Consider the following 12055-nt stretch of genomic DNA (forward strand, 5'->3'; position numbering starts at 1 on the left):
ATTGCTGTTCTCCAGCCCATCTTTATTATTTCAATTCTCATTTAAAGGAAAAAAGAACCCTTAACTTCCCGTTCTTTTGTTTTCCTCAAGTCACATTTTAATGCACCTCGTTGGCTAAACTTCCCACTTGCAAGAGATTTGCAGATGATTCAGGAATGATAAAGTAACACAAACCAGGCATGAGAACCCATGCTTTAGACATGCTTTAAGATCAAAGCTTGAGGGGTCTGTCTGAACAATCATGACATCAATAAAGGTCATGAATAGCTAAGGGAATTTGTTCCACTGGCTTAGAAGCTATCTAAGATGCATCAATCTTGCTATCTAACAGAGAGAGAGAAAGAAGGAAAAGGAGTTCTGATGTCACCAATATTTCTATGGGGCAAATGCTGGAGCACTTTGTGCCATTGATACCGCTAAAACAAAGGCACTTAAAGCAGTCATTCACTTAGAGTCAGCTCAGTGTCTTCTACAATGGGTTGTTTTTGTGCATTCTTTCCTCTGCTATGAATTTTCAGTCTTAGCCTTCAAGCGCTTGATGCAGGAGACTGCTGTTTCCATCAGGGGAATTTCTGCTGACTTTGTTCCTCTCCCGCATAACTGAAGAATGCATTTAAGAAGTATACATAGAAATTGATTGAGAAAATGTAGCTGGTAAATGGAACCATTCAGTATGACAATATGTTAATTGACCTGGTAATTAGTCTTGGAGAACCAATACTGATGGATCTTATTTATGTTTATCCACCTATAAGATATTGTTGGAAAAGTTTCTGAAACACTCAGACTATTATGTGAATATCAGCTTCTGTTACAAGTTAACCTATTGGAGTACTGTTGCTAAACATAACCATAACAAATGTAATGTAATTTAACACAGTACTTGCAATACTTTTTGGTCCACATTTTTCCAGTGCTAATATTCCTCTGTCTGGGAAAAGCTGACAACATTGAAAAATATTCTTGAGATTTTGATTGGCAGTGTCCATACCCCTAATACATTACACACTTTAAACAGATTATATAAATATCTGGGTGATCTTAGGGCAACTATAGCTTACCAACACAAACCATTAATTCTTCACTTTCTGACTTGTTCCCAAATACCAAAAAAATGTAATAATGTAGCAGCCAGCTTAGAAGTCCTGCTCATTGCCTGGAAATTTCTGTACTATAAATCACAAAGAATTCACACAAATTTGAACTGCATAAACATATGGAATAAGATTCAGCCACAGAAATTGTCCTACTTCATGTATACACCTACAAAAACTTTTCTAAATACAAAAGGATCTACCTGCTGAAGTCCATAATAATCTAAGAATGCTCACTTTCGATCACACATAAATAAAAATGTAGCCAAACCTGCTCTGACTGATCCAAATAGTATAAACAACGATACTAATCTCTTGAACAAAATCCTGCCCTGTTTTGCAACTGAACAAGGCACAGACAAAAATACAAAGAGGTTACCCCTTTACTAAGAGTCACTTGTCTTTGGAAGACTTTCATATTTGGGAGACCTACAAAAGTTCTCATGGGTAATGAGAGTTAGAGATTACTCTGTGGGGCAGGAGGAGCATTTTGCAACTTCTTGCTGCCCTAACTTTCACCTTCATGGGTTTTGCCACCCGGTTAAGGATGTGTGAAATGTTCACCTTTTGTAGTTAATGGCTGTTCTACCCGAATAAAGACCAGTACACAAAGCCTTTTTTCCTCTATCAGATAAGATCTGACCCTGCTTTTGCATTTAAAAAAAAAAAAAAAAAAAAAAAAAGTTTACATCCTCTTACTCTGCTTGCAGATCTGAAACACTGTATTTTCAATTCAACTGCACTAAAGTCATAAAATAACCTGGCACAACCAATAAATTTAGTAAAGCAATACAGTAACACATTCCTGTGCAGTTTCAACAGCACACTTCTGCTCAAAATGATACGTAACACCTGTGGGTGTAAATTTAAAGTTTTATCAGGTTGCTTCTAAAGTTCCATTCAGTCTTCTGCAATGGCATGCAAGAGGCTACCATGCATACAGACATATATTTCTATGGCAACAGTTTATATTCTAGGCTATTCTTATTTGAAATTTTTGCAGGAAAAAAAATACAACTTTTTTTTTTTTTAAAGCAACTAAACAAGTTATCTGTTCCTTTCCTGTCTGTCCTTTCTGAAAAACAGAAATCTCTTTACTATGATGATCAATACAGGATAAGAAATAACTTAATGTGATGTATATGTCTGATGTTACAATATTCTTCTTAAGTTAGCAGGAAAAAATGCACGTTTTGACACAACATTGATATTATATAAGCTTTCAATGTTAGAACTATTATCACAATAGTTAAGCTCTATCAAAATGAATAACATTGAATATTTTTTGTTATTGTTGTTAACACTGCACAGCTAAACATATTTAAGATATTTGCACTACACTTTCCTTCACTACATCCTCAATCATCCCTTTTCTTTCTCTTATCAATCTCTTTGGTTGAATGTATTGTTTTGATAAAAATAACCTTGGAAGTGCTAAACATGCAAATAAGATAAGCATTGTAATTCAAAGCCTGGTAATTATTATATCGTCTTGGAGAGTTCGGTGATCTATGTGTCTTAAGGGTGAGTGTCTGCAAGATGGAAGAAAGAATCATGTGAATGTTAGAAAATGACATAGAAAGAGAAAGGGTCATTTTTTTATTTTCCCCAACCTCAGCTTAGAAACAGGTGATAAATGCATATTTTCAACACCTCAATTGAACTGACATTTTTACTTAAGCGTGCCAACGAACTAGCACTTTGAGGGAAGGAAATGACCAAAGTTACAAGTTTATGCTACTTCTTAATGATGACATCAAAATGATATATTTAGCATTATATTCTCTGGAATGCATGCATGTCTGATCTGTCAGTGATTTGACATCTGTAATTCACTATATATTTTATCTTTACTTCTCTAACAGTGCTTGTAACATAACTATGATTTTTTAGCATGGGATGTATCCTTAATGCTCTCAGTTCTTCAGTTTCATCTCCACGATACCGTGGAGAAGGCAGCACAACTTAGGTAGTCATCTAGGGGTGCACTGGCTTATTCTTAAATGTTTTTGGTTTTGGTTTTGTTTTTACTATGCCTAACCTAAAGTTGATGGCCTCCTGAGGACAGAAATACTGGCTCACATGTAAATGCATTTTTTTTCTTCTGAATCCGGCAGATTGTACAACGCACAATGGCAAACTAGTGCCTCTACTGCCATCACTTTGTTTTACACAGAATGTCCTGGTAGAACAATCAGTCTAACAAAGAAGTGAGGGGGAATAAAGAAGGGCCCTCAAAATAGGACCGGTTGGTATAGTTAATCAGGACATCCCGTTTTCAGAGCTACACAGCCAAACCTCAAGGTATTTTCTAGGAGACTGCAGACCTTTCCACAGTGATAAGGGATTCTGGAGGAATGAGCTATTCCGCATGTTTAATACTTCATGAACACTCAGGATCAGGCTTCTGCCTCGTTTTTGAGAGTGTATCCGTTGCAATGTGTGTGTCAGTATGTCTGTTTTCTCCTCGCATATCCCAAAGGTGGGAACTTTCTATAAAGCAAACCGAATCAGTATTTGAAGTTTAGCAAGTCCCTTACGGTGTTTTATTCTTTAAAAGGATTCTCTGCCTGGAGAAAGCCAGAAGCAACGTGACTGAAATTCTCTATACCTCCACTGGGACTCGAGCTGTGAGCTACAAGTGATTTGCAGGGGCGTTCGCCTTTACAGGTTTTACTGGGTTTAGGGGCACTTTTCTTTACAGGAAGGGGAACCAATGCGAGCTGCCCTGAAGTCCAACTGCAGCGCTGCGCCGTGTGTTTCTTCAGTGTTTAATATCAAAGGGTGCAGCTACCCAGAGCAGGGATGGGAAAGTCCCCTCGCTAATTAGTTTTCCCACTCGCAGCAGCAGCTGCTGGAGCCCCGCAGCCGGCAGCGGCCCCGCCTCGCCGCCAGCCCGGCAAGCTGCCTGCCGGCCGGGGGTGCTGACCGGTGAAATCCGGCTCCGGCTTAATGAGAGCCAGCGAGGCAGAGTCAATTAAATCAAATTCCCTCTAACATCCCTAATATATCTGCAGTGTGCAGCAGAGGCTGCGGCAGCGAGAGTCACAGTATTAATAAAGGGATTCACTGTCTTAGTATAAAAAATACAATAAAAGAAAAGGAGGCGAGGCAGAGGAGGAGGCAGGAAAGTTCTGTGTATTATTTATATTGGGGAAGGGGTGAGAGAAGGGTGTTTGTGGCTCTGCGTGTGAATGAATGAGAAAAGGGAGGGAGGAAGGGAGGGAAAGAGAGAGGGAGAGGGAGAGAAACACACACAGAAAGCACTGAAAGGAGGCTCTGTCCCCTAAACCCAAATCACCCACTTGCAAGAACTGATGCTGGAAAAATGGTAAGGACCCGGAGTTGAAAACATTTTCACTTTAATACTGAAAAAATATGCCATTATAAAATCCTCAAATAGAATTAGTAAGTTTCACTTGCTTCCTCAGTTCTGGTTTCCTCAAGTTGTAGTAAGATTTACAACAGCACAGAATTTTCTACCATTAAACTTTGCAGCCTAAGCACTAGAGTGACATTAATTGGTCATGCTTAACTGCCTTGGATTTTTTTTTTTTTAATGTTTACACTGTTACCATAATAGAAATCAAGGGTACTAATTTTTACATTCAGATGGAAAGGCAATACTGAATATGTATATAGAAAAAGAGAAAAAACAAAAGCCCTCCCCCCAACCCCGAAAAACGAAACACAATCCACCATCAACAAAGCAAACTCTCTCCCAGCAAAGTAATTCCCGCCTCAAAAGCAAAAGAAAGGGAAAAGAAAGAAAGAAAGAAAAAAAATCCAATGAGAATATTCATGCAACTATGCCTTAAATAAAACCTTTACAATTTTTTTTCCACGGTAAAAGTACGATGTCTACTGCCTATTGATCACACAAAAATGGCGAAATGGCACTTTTTATTATTATACTGTATTTCGTATATAGAAGGTTTGATACGAAGGGACTTATCAGGTAAGAGGGATGATGGTGTGAACTAGACGCTGCTTCCAGTCGGGGGCTGGAGCGTCCCTGGGGTGCGTTGTATCCATGCGAGCCATGCAGCACTTTTTTTTTTCTTTTTTTTTCTTTTTTTTTTTTTTTTTTTTTTTCCCTGTCCATTTCTCTGTTTCGGAGTCGGAGTCATTTATTTACATTACATTCATGCCTTCGTGCAACTTTCCACTCCTGCTTTGCAGTCAGGAGGAGACCGACACCAGCCTTTCCTCCGCTCTTCCCTCAGCCTTTCCGGCCCTCTGCCCGGCCTCTCGGAGACGGGTCGGTCCACAAGTGAAGAGGGCAAAAAAGCAAAATAAACCCCAACACAACAGAACAAAAGCCCAACACAACCGGGAGCCGTGCTTCGTCCTGCCGCAGCCGCAGCAAGCGGGTCCTCGCTTGTCCGCTGCTGCCCCGGCAGTGCGCGGGGGATGCGCCCACCGCGCTGGCTGCGCGGAGCTGTGGGGAGGCGCCCCCGCTCCGTGCTCCCCCCGCTGCGCCCTGGGCCTCGGTGCTTGCTCTGGGGGTCGTGAGGAGGGGCGTGCGTGCGTGCGTGCGTGTGTTCTGCTTCTCACACAAGGTAGCCGAGGTGCAGAGCGGTCCCCAGGCGCCGTTCGCCGCCCCACCGGCCGCAGCGCGCAGGGCCGGCCCCGGGCGGCGGCCGCCCCCGCCCCACCCGCCGCCTCAGTCCGACAGGGAGTGGGAGCCGCAGTCGTAAACCCTGTGGGCCCCGTCGGAGCTGTAGGGCCCGTTGTGCCAGTAGGACGAGTCGCAGACCGTCTGCAAGGAGTTGATTTCGGATGCAGAGGAGTTGGCATCCCTCCTCTTGGACCGCTTTCTGTTCCTCAGGATGAACACCAGCATGCCAACAACCGTGAATGCAGAGGTCACAAAAACCAGCAGGAGCCCTGGCACCAGCACCGAAATAGAGACCCTGCTGGTCTCCAAGTAGGAGTTGGAGTGAGTACCTGTCTCTGTCAACCCGGTGCTGTTTTTGTTAGTAGAAGTTAATGTGGGTGAGATTTTTAACTGAGGGCAAATCACATCGTTGGAGAGGGACTCGAAATCCTCCTTGAAGAAATCTTCAGGGGACTCGCACCTCAGGTCACTCATAATCACCTTGGGGCGCAGCATCTCTGCCCACTGTTTGAAAGGCACGATAGGGCAAGTACAGTCCCATGGGTTCCCATGCAGGTCAATCTGGGTGATGGAGGTGAGCTGGTCCAACACCCCCGCCACTGGGAGGTACATGAAATAGTTGTTGTGTATGCTCAGCTTGGAGAGTGAGACCCCAGCGAACACGTCTACGGGGAGAGACCTCAGCAGGTTGTTGTTGAGGATGAGGACTCTCAGTTTGGGCATTGCATTGAAGGTGCCAGGCATGATCAACTGGATCCCATTAAACTCCACGTTCAGATACTCCAGGTTTTGCAGCCCAGTGAATTTCTCCCGGGACAGGGTGTCTAAATAGTTGCTATCCATGTAGAGCCATCGGAGTTCAAAGAGGTTCTTGAAGGTGTTGTTCTCAACAGTGGCAATGTTGTTGTTGCCCAGATCAAGTAAATTAAGTTTCCGGTAATCCAGAAAGTGGGATTTCCTGATGGTGTGTATTTTGTTGTCTCTTAGAAACAGCTCCTGCACGTTGGAAGGCTTGGGCTTCAAATCCACCAAGCTGCTCACATTCCTGTCATTGCAATTAACCTTTAAACCCGAGCCAGGGATCTGATCACAGCTGCAGATCTGTGGGCAGGACATGGTAGCAGGGAGCTTGCTCTTCGCACTAACTGTTGACACAGCAGCAGTGGGTCTGGTCTTGATTTGCCAGTTGACGGGAATCTTTGTACCTCCATTTGGAGCAGATCCTGGTGTGGCAGGGTCTTCTTTGCCATGTATTTTAAAGGGGGTTGGAATGGGACCAGGATCGCAGGTTTCTTCTTCGGCAGGGGGAGCAGCTAGGCTAGAATCCACTCTGTTCTTTTTGCACAGCTCTTGCTCTGTGGTCTCATTTAAATCTTTGCCCTGCAACCTAGTGGGAGCCTCACAAATCACTCTGCCGATCAAAGCATTTTTGGGTATGTTTTCCAGCCATTCCTTCAACGACAGCAGATCGCAAGTGCAGTCCCAGGGGTTATCCTCTAGCAGGATTTCAGCAATGCCTGGGATCTGCTCCAGGACCTCCTCATAAGGCAAGGTTTTAAGACGGTTTCCCCGGAGGTCGAGGTGGGTGATCGGCACATACTGAAACACATTGGGGGGTAAGGTGCTGATGAGATTGTCATTTAAAATCAGAACCTCTAGCTTGTTTAAGTCCCTAAATGCTCCCGGGTCAATATCCCGCAATAGATTAAAATCTGCCTGAAGGTATTCCAGATCGTCCAGCCCCAGGAAAGTCTGCTTCCTGAAGGATTTGATCTTGTTGTTGTTTATGTGCAAGCGTTTCACCAGCTGCAGCCCAAGGAAAGCCCCAGGAACAATCTCATGCAAACCGTTGTTTTCCATGTGCAAACTGACTGCATTGTAAAAGTTAGCAAACTCATTAGGGAACAGTCGAGTCAGGGAATTGCCATGCAGGAATAAATGGTAAAACTGGGAAGTTGGGGCGGTGAAATGTTGCAGGCTGGTAAATCCCTTTTTCTCACAGTCTACGTGCAAATCCCCTTCTATCTCGTTGCAGGCACAGATCTTCTCTTTGCAAACGTCCCCTGTAACGTTTCCAGCAGCGAAACAAAGAGACGTCTCCAGCAACAGAATCCAAAGCAGCATTTTTAAACCGAGCAATTCATTCCCGATCTCATCACAAAGTAACAGCAACCATCCTTCTCACACGGAAAGCAATTCCAGTTCATTCAATACATTAAATGTCCGAACCGCCACCAAAGGGGGAGAGAAAAAAATATGTGGGGAGGGGGAGCAGGGAGGGTCGGTGGAGCGGGGGACACACGCTTTCTTTTCTCTTCTCTCCCTCTCTCTCCCCCCCCCCCCCCCCCCCGTACAACTGCAACAGCTCAGATTCCAGTCAATATCCACAAACTATCGAGGCACGTACTGCAAGGCACGCAAAAAAAAAAAAAAAAAAAAAAAAAAAAAAAAGAAGTAGAAGGAAAAAAAATCCCCCTCCTTGATCGCCCTCCCTAACGCCTCCCGGGCAGCTAAGTGGAGGTCTGCCGGCCAGGCTGGCTCACCGGCACGGGAACGGTGCTGCTAGCCACCGGCCGCCGCTGCATGTCAGAAAGGCGAGGGCGGGCGGCGCTGCGCTGGCCGCGGAGGCTGCCGCTGTGCGCGGCTCCGCGCCGGACTGACCTTGCCGCGCGGCCGCGGAGCCGCGCTCCTCGCCCGCCGCCCGCCGGGCGCTGTCCAGCGCCTCGGTGCTGAAAGCGCGCCCAGCCTAGGCGCTGCCGGCCGAGCCGCCGGCGCTGCGCGGCGCCTGCCCCCGCTGCGGTGCGCGGCTGCCCATGCCCGCCGCCGGCCCGAGCCTGCCGCGGGGCCGGGGCCGCCCGCCCGCCCGCGCCGCGCCCTGCCGCCCGCGCTGCCTCCCCTGCTCGCTCGCTCGTTCTTCTTTTTCCTTCCGCTGCTGCCGAGCCGCACGCTCGCACACACTCACATGCACGCAGAGGGAGAGTTGCTAAGAGGCTCAGCTCGTTTCAACCTGGTGCACTCTGAAAGATCTGACACCCTCTGCTGAGCTGCAGTGGCAAAAATCCATCTGCTGAGGGAATGCTGGAGAAAAAAAAAAAATCAATCCACGTACAGGGCAAGCGTTAAAAACGTTGGCATTAAAAGCTGTCGATCTATTTAGATGCTTTCTCCTAAATGGATTGTTTAATTTATTTCTTTTATTTTAAGACGGAAAGTTTAGCATTCTCCTCCTCCCGACCATTTCCTTATTGCCCTCGTTCACACACACTCACATCTGTACAAGCAGGCGAGGAAGGTGTGCTTGCCTTATTGAATTTCCCAATGGCTTGAACAGAATTACTGTCAGGGTGTCAAGCGAGTAGCAATTTGAGGTAATTATTCTGCACGCCATTTTTATCGTTGCTTTAAAATGCGTTTCTTCCTCCCCTGCAGTCTATAGTGTTTCATGCCAGATTTGGTCTCTTGCTGGCGTTCTCTATGCAGTGTTGAACTGTGGATTATTGCATTATAAATATATATTTTCTTATAACTTACATGATCACAGAGAAGAAGGGGGGGTAGGGAGGAGGGGATTGCTGCACTGTTAGTGATTCATGCTACCTGTTCCCACAGAGTATAGTGTCTCCCTTAAGGAGGGGAGGGCTGAAACTGACAGTTGTGCATCTTGACGTTCTTATCTATACATAAAAATCTAGAGATGCACGTATGTACATGCACAGATATTTCTCTAGAGATGTTCCTAATGTCCCCGCTCTGGAAATACAATGCCTGCTTCCCTCGAACTCCCACCCCACCCCCGCCGCCCTTTCCAGCTCTCACCCTTCTGACAAAAGAGATTACACAGCGGAAAAATCGGTGCCTGGCCTTAAAGAAAGGAGCCAAGCATACAAAAGTTTCTGCATCATTTGGACGGGTTTCAGACGCCTACGGGGGAAGAACCAGTTGCACCTCTGGTGGTGCAAGTGGAAACCCGCGTTTCCCCCTGCCTTGTCAAATTGCGCTGAGGGGGAGGTGGAGGAGGAAGAGGAGGAGGAGGTGGAGGAGGAGAAGGAGGAGGTGGAGGAGGCGGTGGGGGAGGAGGAGGAGAAGGAGGAGGAGGAGGAGCGGGAGGAGGCGGGGGCGGGAGAGACAGCCCGGTCGCCGGGTGCCTCCTGCAGCCCAGGGCTGTACCTCTCCCGTTCGGCGCCGCTGGTGAACTTTGCGGCACGATGGCAGGGGGGGATGTAACGGCAGGAGTGGGCTGGAGGAGGGTTATTTACAGGAAAAGCCAGGGAGCCATATGGAGCCTGCACCCCCTGGTCCCGGCGGCATGCTAATTTGGTCAAAGCTTTTCCGTGGCCGCCTCTTGCAAGTAAATTAGACATCCTGCCGACAATGACCTTATCAAATTAATGTAATTATAACACAGACAAGTTAGAGTAGTTACCGTAGCCATTTTGGGTCCCCAGGATGAAGACTTGGCCTTTCGGTTCGTTATGGTGTGCAGGGACTACGGAAGGAAGGGGAAGAGAAGGGAGGAAATGGGACAGGAGGAGGAAATGAAACAGACAAAAAGAGAAAAATCCTGGCCCTGAAAATCTGCCCAATAAATACAAATGGGCCAGGAGAGATAAAATACCACTGAGACAGAAAGTACCACAAGACATATATTAGTGGTTTCATTAGGAAAAAAAAAAAAAAAAAAAAAAAAAAAAAAAAAGGAAGGAAACTTGGTGCCACATTGAGGTGCGTTAATTAATTTTTCCCTATGGTTTCTTTGACTTTGTCTTTTGGTGGTGTTGGGGGTGGAAGGTGCTAAGCTGGCTGGAAACTTCTGTGGATAAAAAATTCCAGTCTTGAAGTGCAAGGGGAGCCAGAGGCAGGGAAGTCCCCAGGAAACTGAGTGGAGGGAAGAGGGAGAGGCAGGGGAAAGGGCAAGAGTCAGGGTAGGGGCTGCAGTAGAGGATGCACTCATGGGATATCAGCAACAGTGACAAGATCACCATGAGCAAAGTCCTGGGGGATGAAAGGCTGAAAATCTGGAGCCTGGTGAACACTCACCAAGATGTGGGGCAGGAGGACTAAAGAACTTGTTCTCTTCTCACCTTAGAATAAAGCTTCTGAGCATCTTTAACTTCATGTTATTAGAATTGCTCAGGCACCGTAAAAACAATCAGAATGCAACCAGAGGACCTGAACATTATCAAGATATTAAATAAATAAGTACAAATCAAACAACAGGAGGGAGACAATGACCTGTTGTCAGAGCATGAAGGACAAATTTCCTGCTTCTTCCAAGGGATCTTCTGAGAGGTGGGAACTAGTGGAAGCCATCCGGCACCCTAGAATTTCAAAGTGGAAAAATCTTCCAGAAGACGTAAGGGTGTTTATGGGTGCTATGTAACTTATGAAAGAGTATTTAGATAAGGAACTCATTGTGTTCAGCTGTATACTTTGGAACTATATATAGAGATTCATGTCTCATATATATGATATATGTTTTAAAAACAAGCATAATCTATTTTGGTATCTGAAGTTTTGGTTCTGTAAATTGAGTAATACAGGAAAGCTGCATCAGGGTCAGGAATTTATCTATCATTACTCAGCACCATAATCCTAAATTTCTAGATTTCTAAATTTCTCATCTTCTTGAATGAAGTTTGGAAACATGTATCTTAGGAGAAAAGGTCTGCCTCTAAGTGTTTTAAGGAAACACTCCTGGATCAGGTTGGTCAGGATCTTTCTGTCTGAAATGTTTTGCTCTTTTACTTAGAGAGTGGTAAAGTGAGAGATCATGTAGCACTGAAGTGCCAATGAATCTGAGTCTTTAAAGTTCAGAATATGCATCCCAGTTTACAATCCATACACAGGCAGACTAACCAGAGCTCACATTATCCCCTCAACATTATCCAGAAGATCAGATAGGAGAAAGAGCACCCAAGTCTATTTCCCTTGACTCCTTTCCTTATCTGATGTTTTTTACCTTGCCTTTGCTTCTGCAGCTTCTAGAAGCCTAAGACAGTGAGCTTCCTACTTGTATCTTCTGGGTGTAAAGTCTCACAGTTAACCTAAAATGAGTATAATGACTTGGGTATCAGAGTTGCCTTTTGAATAGGCATGGTTTTACTCCTAATATGGAAAATGCCTTGAAATAGGAAAAGGTACTTTTACATTTTCCCACCTGTTAATCACCCATCTCCCTGTTGCTATGGCTATGTAAGTAACACCAGTTAAGGGTGTGTTTGTGCTATATCAAAACATGTGAAAAAGCTAGTTACCTTGCCTAACACTGTAGAACTTGCAGAGCAGAACTTAGAGAATCTGCAAAGTTTCTACAGAACAAAAATTTATTACTGTAGATACC

The 12055-nt window shown here is 45.2% G+C and overlaps 1 protein-coding gene across 1 annotated transcript; it reads right to left on the reverse strand.

The window, feature by feature from the left end:
* Positions 1-4439: 4439 nt before the first annotated feature.
* Positions 4440-8059, reverse strand: SLITRK1 (SLIT and NTRK like family member 1). The gene has a single exon (XM_056328580.1). The coding sequence runs from the start codon at positions 7837-7839 to the stop codon at positions 5761-5763; it is 2079 nt and encodes a 692-aa protein (XP_056184555.1). The 5' UTR covers positions 7840-8059; the 3' UTR covers positions 4440-5760.
* Between the last annotated feature and the right edge of the window lie 3996 nt (positions 8060-12055).

This window comes from Falco biarmicus, chromosome 2 (assembly GCF_023638135.1).
Source record: "Falco biarmicus isolate bFalBia1 chromosome 2, bFalBia1.pri, whole genome shotgun sequence".
Classification (NCBI taxonomy): Eukaryota; Metazoa; Chordata; class Aves; order Falconiformes; family Falconidae; genus Falco; species Falco biarmicus.

Excerpts from the sequence above, each read along its gene's own strand:
- SLITRK1 (XM_056328580.1), bottom strand. The coding sequence starts at position 7,839 with ATGCTGCTTTGGATTCTGTTGCTGGAGACGTCTCTTTGTTTCGCTGCT.